The 26,662-nt window shown below is 34.0% G+C and overlaps 1 protein-coding gene across 1 annotated transcript in view; it reads left to right on the forward strand.

Moving 5' to 3' along the window:
- LOC149794907 (ras-related protein Rab-28-like) overlaps positions 1-25,856 on the forward strand; it is a 29,333-nt gene extending 3,477 nt beyond the window's left edge. The window contains exons 3-6 of the mRNA XM_089964548.1: positions 3,029-3,117; positions 6,270-6,396; positions 12,949-13,052; positions 18,194-25,856. Coding sequence (XP_089820674.1) covers positions 3,029-3,117; positions 6,270-6,396; positions 12,949-13,052; positions 18,194-18,370 — 497 coding nt within the window. The 3' untranslated portion in view covers positions 18,371-25,856. The remainder of the gene's footprint in view (positions 1-3,028; positions 3,118-6,269; positions 6,397-12,948; positions 13,053-18,193) is intronic.
- Positions 25,857-26,662: the final 806 nt, after the last annotated feature.

Here is a 26,662-nt window from a genome sequence, read left to right on the forward strand (position 1 = left end):
AAGAAAGTCAGGATTGCGAACCTTTCATACCAGTTTGGCATGTCTTGGAAATGAAGAGAATTGAATCCATCGATTCTCATATGGAAGTGTGGCACTGAATTTGTCTCACTTCCCATGGCACTAACCATGTAAATGGCAGGCCCATGGCAAAGTGTGGCACTGCATTGGCTCATTTCCCATGACACTTTCAGTATGAATGGTAGTCCATACCAAAGTGTGGCACTGCCTTGTCTTATTTCACAAAGCTTTGACAGTATAAATAGTAGATCCATACCGATGTGTGGTACTGCATTTTCTGTTCCATTGCTCTAATGATAATAATAGTGAGTCAACGAAAATTATTATTCCTATGCCTCTCAAAAAAAGTAGAAATTAAGACATAATATGACCTTGCGATCCTGCTAATGTGGACACATGTCCAATGCCATTTAAGATAGAGATTTGAAACGAGTGGACATAGTTGGGGGATTGTTTATGAATATACACAACCATTTTTTCATTTTGGTTTAACTAGGCATATACATTTAATTGGGGTTGGGGTTACTAATAAAATTGTTAATGCTGCTTTGATGCAGAATTTTAGTGTCACAACAAAAATGGTTTATCCTGGTGCAGATACGGTTATATTTGTGAATTTTGGGTTCATTATGTCATCTTAATCATCTCCGACTCCCTTTTTATTATTTTTTATACTAGTCATAGACAAGAGGAGCTTATGGGAATCTATTTCGCTTCATCCTTCAGCTTGTTTGTTTCTTACTGCTACTTCTCCTAAACTACTTGGAGGGTTGCCATGAAATTTTTGTTATGATTCTATGGTCTTAAATGAAGTAACAGAAAAGTGTTAAAACCTACAAGTTTTGTAAAATTCAACTTATAATTTATTTCCCAAGAAGACAAAGTGAAAATTTAAAAGGAACTTAAAGTATTGTGAATTAAATCCCCATTAGTTCTAAATGTTCTTTCACAAGTCCAGGAGTGTTAAATATTCCAAAATAAATTCCATTGGTGTTCTGAATTAATTCCAATCATGAATGTGCTGATGTACCAATAGCCTGAAATAGTGTTGATGTGCTAACATTCTGGATGTATCACAATGATACAGTTCAAAATGTCTCTAAATGAATTGACAGTAATATCAAAATAGTGATATAGTCTGAAAGTATTAGTGAGCACTTTGTAATTCCAATTAATAATTGAAATAAATAAATCCTCTCAGATTAAAATTGAACATAACTAAAAAACTGATTTGACTTCAAATTCTAATATAAATAACCTTATTTTAAAAACACGAGACACTAAAAGATTATCAGAATGAGGGTCAAAAGTTCATTTCTAAAACATTCCAAGTTATTAACAAGATCATGTCTATTACTAACAATTTAGTATTAAAAAAACATGGCAAACATCAGGTACACAAAGAATTCCAAAGGAGAAAATCAATGTTCTGAATCCTAATCCAATTAAACATGTTTACCTGCAAACAATAATAATTTAAAAATATAATCTACTCATTTGTCCCATTGGATAAGAATACTGACACTGTATGGGTGTGATAAATGTGAGGTACACATTTGTCCCAGTGCCTAAGAAAACTGACACAGTATGGGTGTGATAAATGAGATATACACATTTGACACAGTGCATGTTTTCAGTCATACTACCAATTGCTATATATACATAAATAGTGGTGTTTATGACAATTTTATTTTATTAATCTTTTCAGACTGTGATAATTCATTATCATCGAACTTTTCTGTTTTATATTTTCATTCATGACTTATTTAAAACAACATTTTCCATAATTCTTCAAATTGAAAGTTGTATTGTTTTCCTTTATTACCTGTCAGTTTGTGGGAATGTTGTTCATATAAACAGTGTGTGTGTGTGTCTATGTATGTGATTAGGATTTTTAACGTACCTTTAACAATTTTTCAGTCATATCACTATGATGTCTGCAGTGTGGCAGTTCATTGTGATGTCTAGCACTGGGACATCATGCTGCAGACATGTAGCATGATGTCCCACCCAGTCACATTATCCTGACACCAGGCCTACCAGTCCTTACAATAAACTCTTAATGCAGAGCACCTTGTGAGGCAGCTGTTAGTACCATTTTTGTAAGTCTTTGGTATGACTCGGCCGGGGTTTGAACCCACGACCTCCCGCTTCCGAGGTGGACGCTCTAACCACTAGGCCACAGGAGTGGTCTTATAAACAGTAACCACATGCAGTACACAAAAGAAAGGCCATTTTGAGGTAAACTATTTTAAATGAAAAGACAGTTCTTGTATTGCATAAAAATTAGTTATCAGGTGTATTTTGCTATACAAATATACAATTACAGAGTTTGTATTTGTGTTTATTTGACACACTCATATAAATAGATAATTTTGATGACAACAAATAAATCAAGTCTTTCTTGTATCATTGCTGTTGTTGTGGGTTTATTTTTCAGCACATGATAGGCTTTACATGGCAGCCAGTATATCCTGTGGAGGAAAAACTTGGGGAAAACCCCAAGAACAACCAAGCCATGTGAAACTACTGGCAAGTTTTCTCATATCCATATTGTCAAGCCTGAGACTTGAACACACACAAACAGAGGTGAGATGTCAGTGAAAGTTGGACTGCCATGCCAACCACCTACTGCTCTTGCACTAAAGGTTTCTGCTACTTTTCCAAGCTGATAGGATAAAATATACTGCCATTTCCCTATCAGGGAGTTTCCAAAGCTGCATGGGTAATATATACTGCCATTTCCCCATTGGGGAGTTCCCAAAAAATGAATGAGTAAAATATACTGCCATTTCCTGATCAGGAAGTTTCCAAAGCTGTATTGTTAAAATACACTGCCATTTCCCCATCAGGAAGTTTCCAAAACTGTATGGATAAAATATACTGCCATTTCCCCATCGGAAAGTTTCTTAAGCTGTATTGATACAATATACTGGTACTGCATATGCATTGGTGCCTACATAAAAGCATTTTGGATGTTTGTGTTTTTAAAATCTTCATTCCGTTTCAGGCAATGTCCATGTAGCTATGCAAGTTTGGGACATTGGAGGCCAGACTATGGGAGGCAAAATGTTGGAAAACTATATTTATGGCTGTCAGGTAGGATGAAGTCAGAAATTTGTGCTTAAACATTTTAACATTAATATTAAAAAGATATCTAGGAATTATTAGGGTTTATTTTTGTACTTGAGTACTGGCCTCATCGTTTCAGAGCTATACTCCATTTAGATTGATACCTTTATATTTATATCAAAGACAAACTCATTTTTTAAACCATTCTTATTAGTGATTACAATCTCCCATGTAATGCAAATTATTGCATAAATTACACAGAGCTCCCACTTATTGCAATTGCATAAATTACTCAGATCTCCCATGTAATGCAAAATATTGCATAAATTACACAGAGCTCTCACTTAATGCAATTGCATAAATTGCATAGATCTCCCATGTAATGCAAAATATTGCATTAATTACAATCTCCCACTTAATGCAAAATATTGCATACGTTTCATAGATCTCCCATGTAATGCAAAATATTGCATAAATTACAATCTCCCACATAATACAAAATAGTGCATAAATTACATAGATTTCCCACATAGTGCAAAATATTGCATTAATTACAGTCTCCCAATAAATGCAAAATATTGCATATATTACACAGAGCTGCCACTTAATGCAATTGCATAAATTACACAGACCTCCCACTTAATGCAAAATATTGCATAAATTACAATCTCCCATGTAATGCAAGTATTGCATAAATTACACAGATCTCCCATGTAATGCAAAATATTGCATAAATTATACCAGTTTGATGAAGATGATGCCGGATATGCTGTCAGAAATCAAAATAAGGTACGCATGACAGCAACAAGTGGTTAGGTAATTTGCCAGTTGTCTTTGTGGATTTCCATATGTTTCGTTTGTTAAGTTGCTGATATCCCTATAGCAGAGCATTTATCAAACACCATTTGTTAGCATTTTTTGTCAGCACCCTAATCTACTATATGACTCTCAGTGAGTTGTTGATATCCTTCAAGGTGAGTATGGAACAAACACCACATGATATCAGTATCAACCATCGCCATTCACTCAGAAAGAATCTGAATGTAACTCCTGAATTTGACATTTAAAAGTCAGTTTACTCCTAATATACAGCTGCTTATCGGACTCTGTACTTCTTCCCTTTGCATAGTTGTATATGGTATGGAACGACTCATGTGAATTCTATATATCTTTCCTTTACATACTTGTATATGATATTTAAATACTCATGGGAGATCAGTACTTCATCCATTTCATTGTTGCATATGATATGTAACTGCTCATGGGACACTGTATTTCTTCCCTTTACATTGTTGTATATGATATGAAACTGCTCATGGGACAATGTACTTCTTCCATTTACATTGTTGTATATGATATGGAACTGCTCATGGGACACTGTATTTCTTCCCTTTACATTGTTGTATATGATATGGAACTGCTCATGGGACAATGTACTTCTTCCATTTACATTGTTGTATATGATATGGAACTGCTCATGGGACACTGTACTTCTTCCCTTTACATTGTTGTATATGATATGGAATGGCTTATGGGACAATGTACTTCTTCCGTTTACATTGTTGTATATGATATAGAACTGCTCATGGGACAATGTATTTCTTCCCTTTACATTGTTGTATATGATATGGAATGGCTTATGGGACAATGTACTTCTTCCATTTACATTGTTATTTATGATATAGAACTGCTCATGGGACAATGTATTTCTTCCCTTTACATTGTTGTATATGATATGGAACTGCTCATGGGACAATGTATTTCTTCCCTTTACATTGTATATGATATGGAATGGCTTATGGGACACTGTAATACTAAAGCTGTCCTAAGCTGTATAATAAAATTGGTTTGGGGCCAGTTTGTTTTACAAAAGCAGATAGAACTAAATTTGGAAAAAATCCTGATCTTATTATCAAAATTTTGATTTGCCTTTAAGCAAACACAAATATGATAGACTTGTGAACTATTTTTCAAAAATTAACTTACATTTTGGGAATGTAGAAAATATTTTACTGTTTTGGAACCTCAGAACCTGTTGAGATGTATACATTATTATTGTTGAAATGCAGATATTAGGAACAAAGAACTTGAATTCAAAGAGAAAGATTTTTCTTTTCAATTTCTTATCAGTTTTAGCAATTGCTGCAACTAAAGAAAAGTAAATAAGATGAAAATGACTTAACACAAATATTTTATGCCCCTGTATGTAATGTTGGTGTGATATAGTTACCACTTTGTCCATCAGTAATCAAGCTGTGTATGGGTGTCTCTTGATACGTAGAATTTAAAGCATTCAGTAACAAATATTTCTGTTACAAATGAACAAAGTTTGGCTGTTAGTAGTATATATTTCAAGTGCTGGAACAAAGGGATATTTCTTGTTGTTACATAAGCTAGAGATAGGGTGATACGTCATCTCTAAAATATTCTTGTCTTTATATAAGCTAGGGATAGGGTGATACGTCATTTCTAGAATATTCTGGACTTTGTAAAATTTGGAGATAGGGTGATAACGTCATTTCTAGAATATTCTTGTCTTTATATAAGCAAGGGATAGGGTGATACGTCATTTCTAGAATATTCTTGTCTTTATATAAGTTAGGAATAGGGTGATACATTATCTCTAGAATATTCATGTCTTTATATAAGCTAGGGATATGGTGATATGTCATCTGTAGATGATTCTTACAAGTTGTAGCTTATGATAGATATAATTGAAATCATCTTATTTTTGAAAGGAATAGTCAAACATTTGCATGATAATGCCATTTCAGCAAAATTTCATCATCATCATCATCATCCAGTGGCTTCTCATGGGTCGGTGGTTCTTTCTGTGGTTTTCTCAGGTTCTTCCTCCACCATTTATACTGGCTGCCATGTATAACCTATCTTGTTAAACCCTACAACAACAGCAACAACATCATCATCGTCATCATTTACTGTTATCTTTTCATTTTCAACAGTATTTGCTGTTATCAGCCATATTTACCACAAATAGCAGACCTAAAGAGCTGAGCTGAGGCATGTTACTGTTGTCAAGGTTACTTTATTTTTCTTTAAATACAACGTGGAATCAAAGGACTGAATATGCAATTTATTGGCTGCAAGTAAAATGCTTTTCTGACTGATAGTTATCTCACTTCTAAAGATTTGCTGTTATGAACAAATTGCATTTTCAGGGCGCGCTGTTGGTGTATGATATCTCAAACTACTCCAGTTTTGAAAATATGGAGGACTGGTATAACATGGTAAAGAAAGTTTGTGGTACGGAGAAGATGCCACATCTAGCCCTTGTTGGAAATAAAGGTAAGTCAAGGGGAACACTTTCACATAGATTGCATGATGGATGCAAAAACTGCTTCAAACTTTGCCGTTAGACTTAGAGATTTTTGATAAAATATTATTATCCCTTTCCTTTTTTTGAAAAGAAAAGGCATTGATTATGTGATCCTGCATGCATTGTTAGGACTCTGCGGTCTTACACTAAGTAACAGAAAGCAGCAAAACCAACAAGTGAACAAAATCTACAAATAAATTTATTTCTCTAGGTTACACAAGTGAACATTTAACCCTTTACCTCATAAAGTGTATAGCTTTTTAGCCCATCGATATACATGTAGCAAAGTTGTCCAGTGCAGTGCACTATAAATAAAATACCTGTTACCTATTTGACTCCATACATATAGGCCTGCAAGTTAACTGTTAAGCAGTGTAGTCTGTGTATTATATGTGTCTTTAACAGCAGTTTTAACTGTTTTACATTTTTGGTACACATATTATGTATAACAAGATTTAAGAGTAAAATCCAGTCCTTATAGCTGTATAGTTATTTTTCACAGAAGACTTTTTTATGTGCTTTAAACTCTTGAGAGAATTCGTCGGTGAAGCCGCGTGACCAACTGTAGCTGCCATTTCTCATACTCAAAATTACAAGCTCTTTGTCTGTGTCTACATCACTAAATCATCTGAATTTGATAATTTATAAAAACTAATTGCTGCCTGCATCAATATGATATCCTTTACATAAGTTATTGAAGCTTTCATAGTTGTGATTCTAATCATGAAAACTCAAGTACTGAACAAAATCCCTGGCTTCCTTTTTGGAGAGTGGAGAATACGACCCACTTTAAATAGCATATTTTGACCAGATTTTAAACAGCCACCACATGATCTGATGTAATGGTCATTCGTAGCAATGAATGTAGTATCTAATAGGGGATTTTCCATGAAGCTGCCACTACGAAAACCCACTCAAATGGCAGTAGGCATCGAAAAGCGCTTCCATGAAAATGTTGTAGAGGTGTTAAAAGGTGCTTCCATGCAAATCAGGTAGAGGCGTCAAAAGGTGCTTGCATAAGAATGGAGTAGAGGCATCCAAAGGTACTTGCATGATGTAAAGGATTAAGAGAAAGTTTTGGTATTTTTAATTAAATCCCAAATAATCCTAAATTTTCTATCACAAGTCCAAAAGTTTAGAAAGTTCCAGATGAATTCAATATTGAATGTACTGATGTACCAATAGTCTTGCTGTATCATGATAATATGATACAGAATGTCTTTGAACAAATTCACAATAATCCCAAAGTAGTGTTTGTTTCGAACAAGTTTGCTTCAAGAACATTCTGACTTCGTAAATAAGGTTAGGCCTTGAAGTCAAATACATGTAAGCATCTTTTTAAAAAAATGACAAAAGTCATGTAGGCCAAACCTCAACCCTCAATTATGGACAAAGGTCAAGCACATGATACAAATTAAATATTTGTAACAGCATGCATGAGCACTGCTCCGGAGACCTAGTGGTTAGAGAGTCCGCCATAGATGCAGGAGGTCATGGGTTCGATCCCCAGCCGAGTCATACCAAAGACTTATAAAAATGGTACTAACAGCTGCGGCCTCACTTGGCGATCAGCATTAAGAGGTTAGTGTTAGGACTGGTTGGCCTGGTGTCAGGATAATGCGACAGGGTGGGACATCATGCTACATGTCTATGGCATGATGCCCCAGTGCTTGACATCACTATAAACTGCCACACTGCAGACATCATAGCAATAGGACTGAAAATTGTCAAAGCTAAGTTAAAAATCCAAATCACACACACACACAGCATGCATGAGTCATGTCACCGTTCATCCTACACCAGTCAATGGAGACTAAAAGACTTGAGGTATCATTGGGCATGGTCTGTAGAAGTATAAAACAGTTTTAAAATTTTATTGCAGACTCTGCTTGACAGTGCAGGGCAGGGTGGGATTGGGTTGATTTACATAAATTAAAAATAGCACCACAGTTAAGAGACACTCATGGCTGAGAATTGTTGCATGTGAGTACTGATACAAGTGTCAGCACATCTGATGAGATTTTGAATGTGTTTATTGCCTCTGGTTCATCCCTTCTTAGGGGCTTATCCTTGTAGCCTCTGGGTAATCCCATCCTCAAGGCATACACTTGTGGCCTGTTGGTCACAATTTAGAAAATCATGAGGTACCCATCCTATAATTATGTATACACATAATTAGCTTGAAAAGATGATATGCAGCTGTCTTTGTCCCCTGATTGTATTTTTGCATCTAGGAATTTGGCCCTAAGGGAACAGTTTTGGGGATGGGTGGTACAAAACAGGACAGCAGAGGGATAAGTATTCAACCGACACTCAGTATTCTGCAACATTCAGATTTATTTGCAGGTCATCATTCAATAGCAGTATTAATCAATGAATTGCAGTGTTTCCGGTAGATGTATTTAGCAGTGATACTGATATGTTTTAGCAGTGTTACCAATATGTTTTTAGCAGTGATGTTGATATGTTTATAGCAGTGTACCAATATGTTTTTTGTTCCACACATTAATTGCAACAGAGACTTTTAATTTATCCCATCTGTCTGCAAATCAAGGCATTTGTCTGCCCATCCTGGATTAGTCCTTTTAGCATAATTATACAAAAGTCACTTTATGCAGACAAGCAATAGACAGTTCTCATTTGGATCATTTGATTAGACTTTTATGCCAATTGTACAGATTTTGCATTTTTTGGAAAATCAGTATTATGCTTATTTTATTTGGTGAAAAACATGATGATGAGATTACATGCAAGCCACTTGACCTTGGAAAATGAAAATTAGTAGGTATTTTTATATGCATACATCAGTCAGCTGTGAGGTTTTCAAACATTTTAACTATTTGTTCTTTTTATCCCACTTTAGCAAGGGACAATAATATCCTTTTTGTCCATCCATACATCTGTCTGTCTTTAACCATATCTCCAATACAGATGGATTGAAAGTAACCAGACTTGGGACATTAGCTACCCATGTGATAACTATCTGCAACATGCTATGGCTCTCCCAAGAAAGATTTTAAAAGTAAAATATGCAAAAAGTGCAGATACAGTTACAGATTTTGAAATTTTGCAACTTGAGAAGATAACATATATGTAACAGGTATTAATTATGACCTTGTGAAAATAAGCATTCAAATAGCTCTGCCTTTTGCAGTCTTTAGTCTTCTGCATTTTTGTGATTTGACATAGGTAATTGAAATGTTATAGGCATGTATTTCTTTCTTTCTTTCTTTCTTTCTGCTTCTTGGACTTCAAATTCATTTTGGCTGAATGGGGAAGGGGTCATATGTGTTTTGCAAGCATGGATCTTTAGAAATAGAAATGTGTAGTTACTGTATACCAAAAAGAAATCAATTGATTATGTACCTGTAAGAAATATGCTGTTTTCCAAGTACCTAGACATGGCAAAACATCAACCTTTTTGTAAATAAGTTCATGTTGTGCTAGCCACAGATGGCTGATACTAATTTCAAAGGAGACAAATTGACACGTTTATGTCTTCATTGGAAACTTACTGTATTCACCATAATACCAGCAACTGCCTTAACAAGTACTCACACATAGTTATATGTTGTGTATATTATGTCTAGGGGCTTAAACTAAGTAACAAGACAAGGTAAAACCCAAAAAGGATTCAATTTTCCCAAATATAAATCTATTTCCCTAAAATGCAAAATCAAACAAAGTGAAGAAAAAAATAATAACTTAAGAGTACTTGAAATCTTAGAATGTTATCCTAAATTTACCAATCAATTTCACATTAATCTGTGAACTATTCAAAGGTATTCTGAAAGAAGGTTCTCATGTGCTTATGTGCTATGCTAGTATCACTGAAGAATCACAGTTCTAATAATCAATTATTTTTTTACTTCAAAGTAAATTCCATGAAAGGAGAATATCACTAAAAGCCTTGAAAGTTTCACATAATCGGATCAAATTATTTAAATTCGCAAGTCATTGAATAATATCTCATAATCCTCAAGGTGCTGTCTGTTTTAGAATAAATGTTTTTCCACTGCTAACCCAACTGGCATATTACTGTAGAGTCCTGGCTTTAACTCTTATTACACCTAATCAACAAAACTTGAATCGCAGAAAAGATTCTCAAACATTTAAATCATTATCTTTTGAAATACTTTACAGTCATGTTCTAACCTTCTCTAATAATTGAGCCAATCATCAACTAGGGAATGTATGATATCTCTAAAGGACAAATGTACTTCTAGTATCATGTAATGTTTTTGTGACCTCCATTTGAACTAATGTGTGGTGTACTTTGACAAAAATAGTTTTGACTTTACCCTGGCAGTAAGTCTTGATTTATGAGTGAAATGTTATACACACATGTATTTTTACTATAACACTAGCCAGCCACTGAATTTAAGGAAATTAAAATGTAAATGTCATAAACTCAAATGACATAAATAAAACTATTAATTGAATTGAACTGTATTATAAATTCATATATAAGATATATATCCGTAGCACATAAGATATCCATTTCTTTAGCATATATGTCTCAATTCTGGCCTAGTTGTTGGGAGAAGAGTGGCAGCTACAGTGCGCCAGTTTTCATGCCTATTTGTCTTATTACCAATGAACTTCATAGATTAATTCAGTTTCAAAAAAGGATCTTACTTGTGTTTTATTGGGCATGACCATATTGGGAGGGAAAAAAATGAACCTCTTGAATTTAAATCTTCCTGCATAGACAAAGGGAGCTAACTTTTTAGCTAGATTAATACATGTGATGGGGACCGTGTTTAGGACTTTGATAAAGTGCTCTTATTATGTTGCACGTCAGCCTCCCGATATTTACCTTAGTAACAATTTTTGTAAGTGCACAGTGTGTATATTTTGTCAAATACAGTATTTATATTTGCAAACATGATCATGTTAAATATATCTTGATTCCATTCTTCAGAAGAATTGTGCATACTCTTTGTTTTGTTAAAGATTTTTCACTGAATCCTTGAACTGTAACAGTCAGTTTGTAATCAGTCCATGGCTTTAGATGTGTTTGTCTGAAAGATAAAGAAACAAATTAAAGAATACCTCACACACAAAACATGGCTGTTCTATGTCATGTGGTCCATTTATAATTTATGACACTTTATACTCATGTTCTCTGAAAACCTTGCTTTGAAAACTCTCGTTTTCATGTATTTAAGTTAGATTCTAAAAAAGTATTTGTTTTTGGTGGCTAAATGAATGCATCATTGCTTTGTCTATTATATACCTGGATTAGAATTTATTAAATTGGTTATTTTACTGCCATGTTTGGAACTAATTTTGGTTTTTGAAATTCATGTGCCAGGTTATTTTGTGAACACCTCAAAACAAAAAAATCATACACTACAAGACTAATAGTCTTAATCAACAAGATGTTAATCATGACTTTTTGAAGGTATCAAGCGGCATGGTGACTAAGACTAGTCTTGGATGTTTTTGATTATATGGCTTTGAGTTAGTGTTCTGACAATGTTGAAGTACTATCATTTTAAATGAGCACAGAGAATCCTGAATCTCAGCTGATAGCATGGTTTATATTGATTGCTTGTACCGTAACATACAACATGGATTGTGCTTGCAACACACTGATAATTTTTGACTAAATTCTTCAAATAAATTGTTATGAGTAATTTTAAGGTATTCAAAATTTCTTTGCACATTTATAGTTTAATTATCTAATATGGTGCTAATCTGGAACAGTGATATGCCTTCATAGGAAATGTGATATGCCTACATAGGAAATGTGATATGCCTACATAGGAATTGTGATATGCCTACATAGGAACTGTGACAGGCCTACATAGGAACTGTGATATGCCTGCATAGGAACTGTGTTATGCCTACATAGGAACTGTGTTATGCCTACATAGGAACTGTGATATGCCTACATATGAACTGTGACAGGCCTATATAGGAACTGTGTTATGCCTACATAGGAACTGTGATATGCCTACATAGGAACTGTGATATATAGGAACTGTGATATGCCTACATAGGAACTGTGATATGCCTACATAGGAACTGTGATATGCCTATATAGGAACTGTGATATGCCTACATAGGAACTGTGATAAGCCTACATAGGAAAGATCATTTCCATATATCTCTAATGCTTATGCTCACTTAATATAGTTGTCAAACTGCAAACAACGTAACTCCTGATCTGCCATTGCATAATGTGTGTGCAGATCTGGGTCTATATTGTTTGTTCTATTGATTGCTCCTAACAAACTGCACATATCCTGATCTGCTGGCATATTACACAACAGCAGTTTGGGGTCTGTACAGTTTGCAGTTGGACTTGTCTTATAAGCAAGTACATTGTATATACATTATATTAGATTGAAGAAGATGGTCAGTAAATGGATTCATGCTATTCTTCAAAGCAGAGATGTAGCCTATGAACAGTCCTTAACATGAACAGTGGATGGATAATTGTTGCTAATTAATTTGATTAAGAATTACACTATATGACTCTCTTACCAGAATTATTTTCTCTTTATCATCAGCTGATTTGGAACACATGAGAACAGTGAAATTAGACAAGCATCAGCGATTTGCTCAGGAACATGGAATGTCCAGCCACTTTGTCTCAGCAAAAACTGGAGATTCAGTAAGTATACATAAGTTTTTATAAGCCTTATTGAATATGGCAATATGTCAATCAGCTTTCCTGACTACTTTTCTGATAATATAACACTACAACTATTAATTTATTCTTGGCACAAATCAAAGATTTTCTTTTTAAACTATTGCTAATTTATTAGTGTGCAATTTCTGTTAGCCAACTTTGGTGGAAGCCTGACATGGCAATCACTTTGTCATCCATGATATATATGCCTGACTGTTCTTCCATGCACACCAAATACAAATGTATTAAGGTCAATGTAATATTTTCAAGATTAAGCTCACCGTTAAAGTATTTACTTTCTAGCTATACTATAGATAAAAATGGAGCTGTCTTGCTGGTTTCATGGGAAAAATTCACAAACACCAGATGAAAGATTTGAAGTTATAAAAGTTAATTATACTAATTGGATGAAAAATGGGGACTAAGATGAAGCATCACTGGCCTGGTAATTAGAATAAAAAACATTGTATGCATAAGATCAAAGTTTCTTAATCAAATTAAGTTAAAAATTTGGGCAGAAAGATTGTATACAGATCATTTTTGAAGTGTATGTATGTATGTCTGTATGTATGTATGTATGTATGTATGTATGTATGTATGTATGTATGTATGTATGTGTGTATGTGTGTGTATGTATGTATGTATGTATGTATGTATGTATGTATGTATGTATGTATGTATGTATGTATGTATGTATGGGCTTATATGAAGATGCAGTATAGTTGAATATGCTTGTTGCTTTTAATTGACATGTTTCTGTTTTGGTTGGGCTGCTTAGATTGCACAAAATTGATACTAGGATTCCTGGTATGAGACTGTTCATTTCAGCGTTTTTGGGATGGGTGGACTTGGGTATCCTTTCAAATAAGGATATTTTTTATTTCACCTTAAAATATTGTTTTTAATTAATATAACACATATAACAGGTTCTTTTTTTCCAATAAATTTGAGCATTGTTTGAGCTATATGAAGGCTAGATTTTTTTTCCCCAAATATCCTATGCCCACCCACCCCAATAATTGGCCAGTCCCTAAGCATACTACGGGGATGGCATCTCTGAGACTTATACATTCACAAGTTAGTGAGTACAAATTAAATTGAAAGGCATAGTTTTACAGTGACAATAACTTCATAATATTTTGCTGGAAAATGGTCAAAATAAGACTTGTCCAGTCTTCTAAAAGTAATTGTCAAAATAAGATTTGTCCCCAGTCTGCTAAAGGTAATAGTAAAAATAAAACATCTCAGTCTTCTAAAAGTAATTGTCAAAATAAGATTTGTCCCCAGTCTGCTAAAGGTAATAGTAAAAATAAAACTTCTGTCTTCTAAATGTAATTGTCAAAATAAGATTTGTCCCCAGTCTACTCAATGTAATAGTAAAAATAAAACATCTCCTCAGTCTTCTAAAAGTAATTGTCAAAATAAGATTTGTCCCCAGTCTGCTAAAGGTAATAGCAAAAATAAAACTTCTGTCTTCTAAATGTAACTGTCAAAATAAGACTTGTCCAGTCTTCTAAATGTAATTGTCAAAATAAGATTTGTCCCCAGTCTACTCAGTGTAATAGTAAAAATGAAACTTCTCAGTCTTCTAATTGCAACCATCACAATAAACTTTGTCCTCAGACCTCTAAATGTAAAAGTCAGAATAAGACTTTTCCTCAGTCTTCTAAATGTAACCGCCAAAATAAAACTTGCCATCATTCTTCTAATGTAATGGTCAAAATAGACTTGTCCTCAGTCTACCTAATATGTCAAAATAAGACTTGTCATCAGTCTTCAAAATGCAATGGTTAAAATAAGACTTGTCCTCAGCCTTCTATTCTAAATGTAACAGGCGAAATAAGACTTGTAATTCTGCTCACTCTAACAGTCAAATAAGACTTGTCCTCAGTCTTCTATTCTAAATGTAATGGTAAACAAAAGACTTGTCAGCAATATACTAGATATAACTGTCAAAACAAGACTTGTCCCTAGTCTTCTAAATGTCAAGCTTCATGCTAAATTTAATTTCATTTCATTAAGTTCTCAAAAGGTTATTCAGTGGAAACTAAATATGTGACAGTATGGGACAGGACAGACAGACCTGGCTAACACTATTTATCACCTATGCAGCAGAAAAATCCAGCTGTTTTGCTAACCTTACTTTTCTTATCTCAGTCTAGTCATCTCAGACCAGTCGTCTCAGTCAAGGTGTCCACGCGCTCAAAACTACTTTTAAAAAAAGAAACCATTGTTGTCTCCTGCTGTGCCTGACGTAGTTGTTCTAAAATCAAACAACAACAATAACAACAAATATATAACAAAAACATTGTAACTTAAAGTCAAACCCTCCTTAATAACACACCATACAAAAACATGTAGAGAGAGACAAAGACACATATATACAGTTTCGTTTTGGTATTATGCAAGTTCGTTCCACACAGCATGGTCAGTTTTATCATATAGGCAGGCCTAGCTCAGTACATTTTCAGGTCAGCATCATTAAATGTAGCTAAAGCTACCCTAATTAGTTTTAAATACTTAGTGTGAAACAAATTGTACACTGTTAGCTGCATGTAATGATGCTGACCTGAAAATTGACTGTGCTACAGATAGAATAAAATTCTCATATACTGTGTGAAATGAACTATGACAGAAAACACTGATCCATACGCATAGAATATAGACCTATACACTTCATAGCCTCCCAACTCTCTTAACAAGTACAGAAAACTTAGTAACAGCCAGAAATGTGTTATGTCAAATATGCTTTATTCTAATTTTTTTAAGCATCTCCATTGTGCCCAAGTTGAATCAAAAATATGCCTACAGTATTTAATGACAAATAATGCACTTACAAGGAATCATTTATCCATCAAGACATTAGTCTATAAACAAATTTCATTGTAGCACTTGCCATTATTCCAAGACAGAAAAATAATTTTTCAAAGAATCCGTGAACTTGAAAGTTTAGCGCATGGTTATCCATTAGGGTCCGTATTTGGAGGGTGTTTTATACACAGGGGTAATATTACAATCAATATTAAGGACAACACAAGTATGTCACCAACAGGTTCATCTCCTCCAAAGAAAAGGAGAGCTATATACGATAGTGACACAGATCACTAATTACCCATGAATAATCTAATGCAACATATTACTCTTCATTACAGCTTGTACTAAGTATAACTACAGTAAAGCTGAGTACCCAGTATCGTTTCATTATTTACAGTATAACTTTTCAAAATTGGAACTGATGAAAATAAAACAGTTACTTGTAATAAATATTAATTATTTATTATCAATTTCATATTACATCCATATATTAAATGTGATAATAATATACCTCATTACTAGGTGGCGTTTTATGTTGTCATTTTTCTTTGCTCACACCACAGCCCTCATTAACATATTTGTATTAATGAACCACATGTAAACATTTGCACATGAACTATATTACACTAGTGAAGAGTTCTTTTTACTTTAAAGGAAAATATTGGGTGAGAAAAATAATCTACGTTAGGGTTTGGACCTTCACAAGGAAATCCCAGTCCTGGAGTTACACTATATGTCTCTCCACTTGGCAAGCCTCAAGGGGAGACAAATAATGTTACCCCTTCACTGGGATTTCCTTGTGAAGGTCTAAACTCCAACATAGATTATATATATATATACACCTGCCATAGAAGTGGCACAGGGAAAAAATAAATGTACATGTCTCTGAATTGGCATTAGAATGAACCAGATTTAACAGTGTGCTACATGTTATTGAATTTCCATGGGGATGGTAGGAATCAAGGGTCCTCAGTTATTGCCATAGTGTATATTGTTGTTTAATTTTGTTTGAGAGTGTGGATGGGGTGGAAATTGTTTGAGGGTGTAGATGGGGTGAAAATTGTTTAATGGTGTGGATGGGGTGGAAATTGGTTGAGGGTGTGGATGTGGTGGAAATTGTTTGACGATGTGGATGGGGTGGAAATTTTTAAAAGTTCTATGAAATAGTTGTATCTTCTGATTCCATACCTGGATTGTTATCAAACTGGCAATGTTAAATGGACATGAAAACTCTTCAGTAATGGGTGGTTAAAAGGTCAGAGATCAAGGTCCCAGGGTTTGTTTGGTAGTATCCTACAAAGGATGCAGAGACTTCATTGCACAGGAGATAATATGTTAACTGATTTGTTTTGTTGTTTGTGTGTGGGATATAAGTCACATCAGATGAACAGAATGAGACTATGGCCAGGAATTCTCCTAATTACCAATCAAAATCCAATTGTCCAACATACATGCTGCAAGGTATGTGTATCAAGTAGCTTATAACTGGGGGTATTTGGTTTACTGGTGAAATAAATACTGGTATGGAAGAACTTTGGTTTTAAGTAGATTCTGGAATACTGAGTTTTCAGCCTTGATGAGCTTCATGTTGTGTACATATAACATTATATTATTACCAAGACACATGCATCTTACCTGGCAGACAAGATGTCATGTAATTTGTAATACTCTATGATTTTTGCACTGTGATGACATCAGATGGTCAGCATTGGCTTTTCTCAATGCTGAAACAAGTTGAGTTTGAGAATTTAGCATTAAATCAAGATACAATAAAACAAATACAGACATTTGTTTCAAGTTACGAACCAGTAAACCTATCATTTTGACCTCCACTCAAGAACAGCCAGTATGAAATGTGTGTATATGTATGTATATATTTTTATATATATAAACTTCCCTGAATGGACCCATTTGTCACTTTCTGAAGATGTCACAAATTTTTTTTTTTATGGGCCATTGTTGAAAACTGATGTGAATCAAAGAAATTTCCAAAGTCATAACATTCTTGCATGATGCAGTTTAATTAGTGTTTCTCTTTTAATATAGATAATATTTGTATCAAATGAACAGCATTAGATCAAAATATTAAGTTCTTTTAATGAAATACACGATTCCAATTTGTCAAAGTATTCATTGGCTTAAAACTTTTCTTTGTGGACACCTCCATATCAAGATTACTATTTATATTTATGCCCTTTTCTTCATATATTAAACATTTAATAAGGGACACAGTTTTTCTGTATATTTACGAAGATTTCGTATAACGATCTCTGATTTCGATTCTGATGTTTTTATTTGTCTTTTTACAGGTATCTCTCTGTTTTCAGAGAGTAGCAGCAGAGATTTTGGGCATCAAGCTCAACAAGCCTGAAATAGAACAGCATCACCGTGTTGTTAAGGCAGAAATAATTCAGTACAACAACAACGAGGCTGCTGCAAAACTAATCCCTAAATCCACACGGACTTCAATATGCAGTATTCAGTGACTTATCATCACAATCTAGTCAGCTTTCACTTTAAAGGGAAAGTCCATGTTGCATTTTATTTATTACGAATAGGATGTAAGAGACATGTTTTATATAGCCTCCACACCAAAATGGAAAATATTTGTATTTATGGAAAGAAATAATTTTAAAAGGACCATATTCTCACTGTCACAGTCGACTGACATTTGACGCTATCCTTGACATCACATAATCAATTCGTGTTTGCAGTGGCTGCATGTACTACATGGTTGAATCTGGTTATCATGGTATTTCCATGCCAATTATAACAAACTATTCTTTACCATTAAGACATTCCTGATGTGGAAACCTATTCTTTTTACTTTCGACCCAGATAAAGTAAATCTGTTTTTAAGTGAGAATTCCAGAGATCAAAGAATTGTATATTACTTTTGCTCACATCAGAAATAGTCACAAACTTAAGGCTTTGTTCACCAATATAGGCATATTAAAAAAAGCAAGCATAACTCGAGGTTTAGTATGCCTGAACATTTTACTTTACAGAAATAGTCTATAGTCTAAACAACTATACTCTATGTAGTGTTTGTTGTGAACCTCTTGTAGTGCATTTTGTGAACACCAACCAGTCTCATGACACAACAAAGCATTCATATATTCTCTGATGCTTTCTTATGAATAAAACATTTAACTTTTTCAATATGTTTGTGACAGACATGCTTTACATATGCTAAATTTTCAACTATAATATCTTTAGCTCTTATTTGATTCGCTGTTTGTCTGTTACTCTTGCTACACTGTTTGGAGCATTGCCATGAAATGGGACACTAACATTCATTCCATGACCTAGCTGTTCTTAAGTGAAAATGGTGACCCTCAGACATGCAATATAAGCACCTTGCATGCAAGCTTGAAAATCTTGTTATCACCTCTCCACCTGAATGGACTGACATTGACTTTTCACTACAAGACTTTTTGTGATGTCTAGTTGTCTGTTTGGTTTTTAAAAAAATGGTGTTTATTGGACCTCCAATATAGCTGTCTGGGTGAAGGTATTTTGAAAATATTGATATCACTACTCCTCCTATATGGGTTCAGCATATTGTTATCACAATTCCTTTTGATGTCCAAGATAGCCACCATGGTAGTCAACTTGAAAGCATTGTTACCACTACTCCTCCTGAATGGATGGTCATAATTACATTGTGTTTTCCCTCCAGCATTATGGCCAAAGAGATCATTTTTTAATCTTTGTTTTCTCACTTCTTTAAGGGATGTGTTAATTTTGCTAAAGACTTTTTGCTATATGTAGTTAGTCTCATGATAAAAATGACAATGTGACCTCTCAAAATTTGACCTTTATACAAGGCTACTTCTAAATGAATGGTCATGCTAACATTTTTCTGTAAAAACAACCCCATCAATTTCTTCCCTACAGTATAGAGTTCTATAAGAAAATGATGCTGATCCAGTATTTCACTAAAACACTACAGCAGTATTTAGGTGGTGTTTTGAATGACCCATAACATGGCACCATAGTGAGTTAGGCCCAAACTTTGTTTTATCTCAACTTGATTGTGAGCACAAAAAAGCAACCCAATTATGAATGGATTTTAATCAAACCCAATCTGAGAATATCTATAAAAAACTACTTATATAACTTCATTTTGTTTCTCAACAGTATATTAATTATCGATTAGCCAAACCTAATATGTGGTTATATCTTGACCTTGAGATAAGTTCATTGATGTTATTCTGATGAGGTCAGGTTCAAGGTCAAATTCCATGACAGAGGATTTTGTACTGTTCTTACTGATAATGTCAACTGACAGGTGTAAGAAAAAAAAATGTATTACCAGGTTTGGTATGTTTGAGAATCTGCAGTAAACTGGAGATGGTTTCAGTACATGGCACTAAAATAATGAAAGGACAGAAGAAACTGACTTATTGTGCATTCACATAAATTATATTTTGCCTGCAGAACATCAGACTTTTCAAAGAGCTCTTGTTCTGAACTTCATTTTACATATTCAGTATTTAAGAAGTTAATATTTGTAAAATACTAGAGTGTGAAGTTTTCATGGACTTTCCCTTTGAAGTACTGGAATACAAAATTTCTGATGTTTTGTTGTAGGGCTATGGCATGATAGTTTTTTATAATAAAATAAATGCCATACCAGTGATTTTTATGTCAGAGGGTCTCCAAATATACTTAAGTTCATTCTCATTGAAGAAAATAAGTATTTTATGGCAAAACTGATTGTCAAATAATTACATGTATTTCATATCTGTTAAACAGTTAAGTGGGAAAACACAGTAACATAAAAATGTCTGCCAAATATGGATTCTCAAGACAGGCAGTCTGCCATAAGTGGCGCTCTACAGTTTTGTAATTTGCATAGGGTTAGAATTTTAAAGAAAAAGAATTTCCCTGGGTTTCCTCACTGGTTGTACTAGCTATTCATAAAATATTTTGTATATCTTGGGTGTAGTTCAAAGAACCTTGAATTCCCTTATTTTTTGGTTTATGATTGATGATTGTAATATGGGTTATAGAGTGTACAGCTTGGCCTTACTCCAGATGTGCACCTTTCTAAAGAGTGCTAGCTCCATTTGGTCATTTTCACTTCCTAAACTTCAGAGGATAATTGTTAAAGAAAGAGCCATTAACTTTTGTTACATTTTATATATTTGGCAATTAATTCATTGCACTTTCAGAAGCTGGTATTGTCTAGTCTGGCAAAATTCATTTTCCCTATATTAATAGCTGCTATGGAAAGTGTACTTTAGAATGGAGCAGTCATTTTAGTTTACAGTGTGCTTAGATCATGGACAATTTCCAAAGAAATGTCAGCCATATTACATTAAGGTAGCATAGAGGTATGCCAACATTCTCTCCAATGTGCATGTTTTAAATGCAAACAACTTCACCTTGCATACATTACTCTCTCAGAAATACATAATAACTGGTGAGCGCCCCCATACCAGTGGTCTTTCAAGATCGGTGGTTCCCCATATTAATGGTCTTTCAAGATCAGTGGTCCCCCATACTAATGGTCTTTCAAGATCGGTGGTCCCCTATACTAATGGTCTTTCAAGATCGTTGGTCCCCCATACCAATGGTCTTTTAAGATCAGTGGTCTCCAATAGCAGTAGTCTTTTTATTGTTCATGTTGACCAACAAGAAATGGAGATCATAGTACAGTAATTTATGTTGGCTGTGAGCATGTTAACTGATTAGGAATGTCAGTCAGATCTTGTCTTCAGTATAAGTAACCTTGACAACATAACATTTTCTTGCTCAGTAAATCTGTTAGACAAATACATTAGAACCCAATATATCTTGAATTTGTAACACACCAGGCTTATCAAATGAGTAAATATGTTAAATTAAGAGAGCAAACCAATGCATATACAACCTTCATGACCTTCAGTGTAAAAAATAATGATGAAACTTACTACAGAGGGAGGGTTTGATTGTGGAATTTGGTGTGACAGATGTATTAGGTTGCTGGTAGCATTTGATATGCAGGGTGTTTTAAGGGTTCTTGTAAATCAGTTTGAAAGACTGGTTTTTCAAGATATTGAGATCTGATAAACTGACAGCCATGTTCAGTGTAACATTCCTATCATTTTTTTAAGATTTGGCAGACAGAACTCTGGTCCAAAATACATTAAATTTTGTTGTTTTAGTAACAATATCCCATATGAATTTTGTATTTACGTCACATCATGATATGATTAATACATGTATGTACTTTTATGTGCACACAAATAACTGCATTTATATGTAAAGAATATGTACAAAAATTTTCTTTTATATCCAAGTAGAAGTATGTACTATTAACAGTTGATAAAAAACAGAAGGTAATTTTTTTCTTCTATTCCTTCAAATTATTCTTCACTTTCATCAGGCCAGTTTCACATGTTATGACTATTGTTGACCACTAGAAGCCAGATTGTACATAGTGCCAGTGTGAGCACTATTACAAGCGAAATTAACAAATCAGTAATTACATTTCTTGGCAACTGCAGCTGATGCCTGACATGAAATGAATGCAGTCCACTCTTCTAATAGCTTCTTTTTCACAAACACAGCACACAGTAGACCTGTTGCTAGGAATCTTTCACAATATGCAGTATATTGTCATTAATTTGGGAATTTTACCAAAAACAAAGATTTATTCATACCTTCAATAGCGTTGATATGAAACATGCGTCTGTGTAGGTTTGTGTGTATCAGATATGTAAAAGTCTCTCTGATCATTTAGTTAAATACAAATGCTTAAACTAGGTTTGTAAAGCATCAACTGTAGGTCATAGTGATCTCTTTGGCTCAGAAGGTGTAATGCTAACATAGATGCATTAAGCAAAGCATAAATTTTAGGTCACAGAGACCTCACTTTGCAATAAGGGTGTAGTACTTATCAAGATACAATCCCTCACCAAGTTTCATGATTGCATGTAGGATAGTATGCATATGGCATGCCAGAAACCTATATGGTTATGAGAGGATTGAACTTTTTAATCCAGGCCATTTAAAGGCAAAATATAGGTCACAATGACCTTTTGTTATAAGAGTGGTGCTAATAGAAGCATATTATCATCAAGTTTTATGATTTTAGGATAATCAGTGTCTAAGAAATTTTACATCAAACAAAATGTAACCAGTGTCATTGAAGCATAAAATATGAGTTTTAGTGACCTACTTTTGCAATGAAGGTGTAGTACTCATCAAGATGCATCCACTTAACAGGTTTCATAATTCCTGGTGGGGTTTTACATACACTGGATGCAAAAACTCTACGTGATTTTAAGCTAAATGAAAATACAACCCAACGTAGTGATGTGTGAAATGTAGCTCACAGTGACCTTTTATTTTCAAAGTTTGTTATTAATATAGATGCATAGTCTTTTAGTTTAATGAGTTTAACATGAACAGAACATATTCATGTTGACAAATCATTGTATTCACAATGTACAAATCAATGTACTCACAATGTACAAATCAATGTACTTGTAGTATTTTCAAAAGATGTGCACTTTTCTGACGTCTCCATTATGTGATGTGGTAGTGTGGGTATATTTGCTAACCATTTCTTGCACTCAAGACTATATAATTCCTTTAGTTTGTACATAAATGCTGTTTTACGCATTTTAGTATTTATCTAGTTGATTCTCTACTTTGTTCATGGGTGAATCTTATGTTGGTTTGTCCCTGTTTTATTCCATTTTGGAAATCAAGTAAATAGCAAGATGAAGCATGTCATTTAGTTTTTATTTAGGTGGTAGTGGTGATGGAAGGCACACCTTTAATATGCAAATTTTCTTTGTGATAGAAGGGGCTATAAAACAGACGCATCTAGTAATTCCCATTGCAAAAGTTACTTTAATAACCAATTGAATCCTTCAATGTTAAAGTGCTTTTTTTAAATCTTTAGTTATGAAATATTTTGACAAAGAATTTAATATTATCAATATTGGAACTTGCAGGTTGATGTCATGTAGTTTTCACTCAAATACTTGTCACTACAAGTAGCAGGTCCTAGATGAAAATGTTTCCAGCATGACATGTCAGCAAGTGATAAAGTTTGTTATAGCTACTTTTTCTAAACAGAGGGCCTCATCAACATTTGGAAAAAAGAAAAAATAATTAACCACTTGTTTCTTAAGATATATCTGTGTTTATTGATGCTGACCCAGCCTCCATCATGAAGATTTATCTATGCTGACCCAGCCTCCATCATGACGATTTCTCTATGCTGACCCAGCCTCTATCATGAAGATTTCTCTATGGCTAATTTTGATCCGACTTTATATATAGTTACTTTCCAATAAACAAGTTGAGGGCACTCTCACACATGTTGACTCCAGTTTTTGCCGTACTGACTTTTGAGCATGATAACATAAAAAAATAAGTATGGATTTTTATCAAATCCATCTTGTGGGTACAGATGATGGGAATGATGCTACATCCATAACTTGGTTGTCAGTGTTTCCTCCAGAAAATAACAATTATAGACTCTACCAAAGTTGACATGGAGGTATAATTTGTTATTTTCTGAAACATTTAAGTTCAGTAACTGTATGTCAGTGATATTGTCTTGACAATGAATCATACTGCAGACGCAGATATCTTGTGAACATGTAAGAATATTATGTCAAAGGTCTTGACAATGTATCATACTGCAGTCGCAGATATCTTGTGAGCATGTAAGAAAATATTTGGTATGTTGCAGCAGCTTATGAATATTTGAGCTGGCTTCAATAGCTAAGTTAAAAAGAACACAGGACAGAAAAAGGAGATAATGCAGGTTCCTATTAATTGTTTTTGGCCAGTAAAGTATTTGTCCCTTCAAGGGACCTTTCATAAGATTTACCAACCGCCTGATATTATATACAAAGTTTTCATGCTTTTTTTTCAGCAGGTGTGGGGTTGCTATGACTTGGTCATAAGAAATGATTATGTTCCAAATAACATTATAGTTACTAAGATTAAAGTATCTGTGTAGACCATGGCAGCAGGTTGGTTTATACAAGTCTATAGATAAGGAACAGTATCATTTCTACTTACTACCTGCTAGATTAGATTCAAAAATACATGTCCAATGTCTTATTGAACTTCATTTGTCCAGACATAGTCTTTGAGTCTTTGTTGTAAAGAGACACTATTATAATATGAATTGAAACTAACTCCAGTCTGTTCTAGGTTGCTTACATGTGGCTACTTTTGTTGAAGTTATTTATTGAAAGACTGGATTGTTGGACCTTTGAGGTCAAGCCTGATTGTCAAAACAATCAGGTATCTCATTGGCCAATCATGTGTGTTATTGACCAATCAGGTGTCTAATTTGACCAATCAGATGTGTTATTACACACCTACCTGAGTCCAAACAAATGATCCAGCTCATTTAATCCTATTTTCATGTCTCAGCCCTTTCAAGATCACATGTAGTTACACATGAAGTTTCTATTTAGCGGCCATGTACAATATATGAACCTTAATGCAGTTTTTAACAGTATTAGACTCTGGAGATTTTTGGAGTTTTAGAAATGTCAGCATGATTAGAATTGTGGATCTTGTCTTTATATACATCATAACAATTTTGAATTGTTCTCAAGTCAGAACAGATTTAAATTTGGTAATTGATATTTTCATAAACTTTAAAAGCAATACTAATGATGTGCTACAATTTTGTAATGAATGTTCATAAAAATTCATAATAATATAACTGCAATGGATGGCAAAAATAGAAATTAAATCAGTTTTGATTACAACATATGTAGGCCTTTGACACTTACTCATTTAAGGTGTTATGTGTTGTGTGTACTATATAAAATAAACAAAATTGTAGACCATGATTGAGCTGTGGATCAGCTTGAATAAAAATGTATGTATGTTACAAATGGTTACCATAGAAATGTGTTGTATAGTTAATGTGTTGAATATTCATGTGACATTTCTGCACTGCTGCAAATAATTGTATGAATACAATGTACTTACTGAAAATTCTTGTTTACTTTTGTTTTTTTACTTTATTCTCCACTGTGGACTAGAATCAGAGGCACTGTGATTCATGTGCAAGAATCAAAGATTACAGGTTCAAGTCATGTCAAACTGAGCCCATTCAGCTGCTCAGTTTGTGTCATTAGGCAAGACACTTCCGTTGCAACTGTCTAGGTACTAACGAGTATTTTACATGCCTAGGTGCTATTAAACAGCATTCAGTCAGTCTTTGTTATGTATCATTAAACAGCACTCAGTCAATGAATCATTTATCTGTTATGGGCCATTAAACAGCACTCAGTCAATGAATCTTGTCTCTTTTCAGTGCCATTAAACGGCACTCAATCAATGAATCATTTTTCTGTCATTACATGCCATTAAACAATGCCCAGTCAATCAATCTTTTCTCCATTACATGCCATTAAACAGCAAACAGTCAATCTTTTCTCCATTACATGCCATTAAATAGTACTTAGTCACTATCTGTTCTGTTATGTGCCATTATACAGCACCTATTTAACAGCACAGTCAGTCAGTCTTTTCTCCATTACATTCCATTAAACAGCAAAAGACAATCTTTTCTCCATTACATGCCATCATTAAAAAGCAAAGTTAATCTTTTATCCATTACATGCCATTAAATAGCAAACAGTCAATCTTTTATCCATTACATGCCATTAAAAAGCAAAGTTAATCTTTTTTCCATTACATGCCATTAAACCATACTTAGTCAAACTATCTTTTCTGTTATGTGCCATTATACAGCACCTATTTAACAGCACAATCAATCAATCTTTTTCCATTATATG

This window comes from Sinohyriopsis cumingii, chromosome 7 (genome assembly GCF_028554795.1).
Source record: "Sinohyriopsis cumingii isolate HCF-2022 chromosome 7, ASM2855479v2, whole genome shotgun sequence".
NCBI classification, from domain to species: domain Eukaryota; kingdom Metazoa; phylum Mollusca; class Bivalvia; order Unionida; family Unionidae; genus Sinohyriopsis; species Sinohyriopsis cumingii.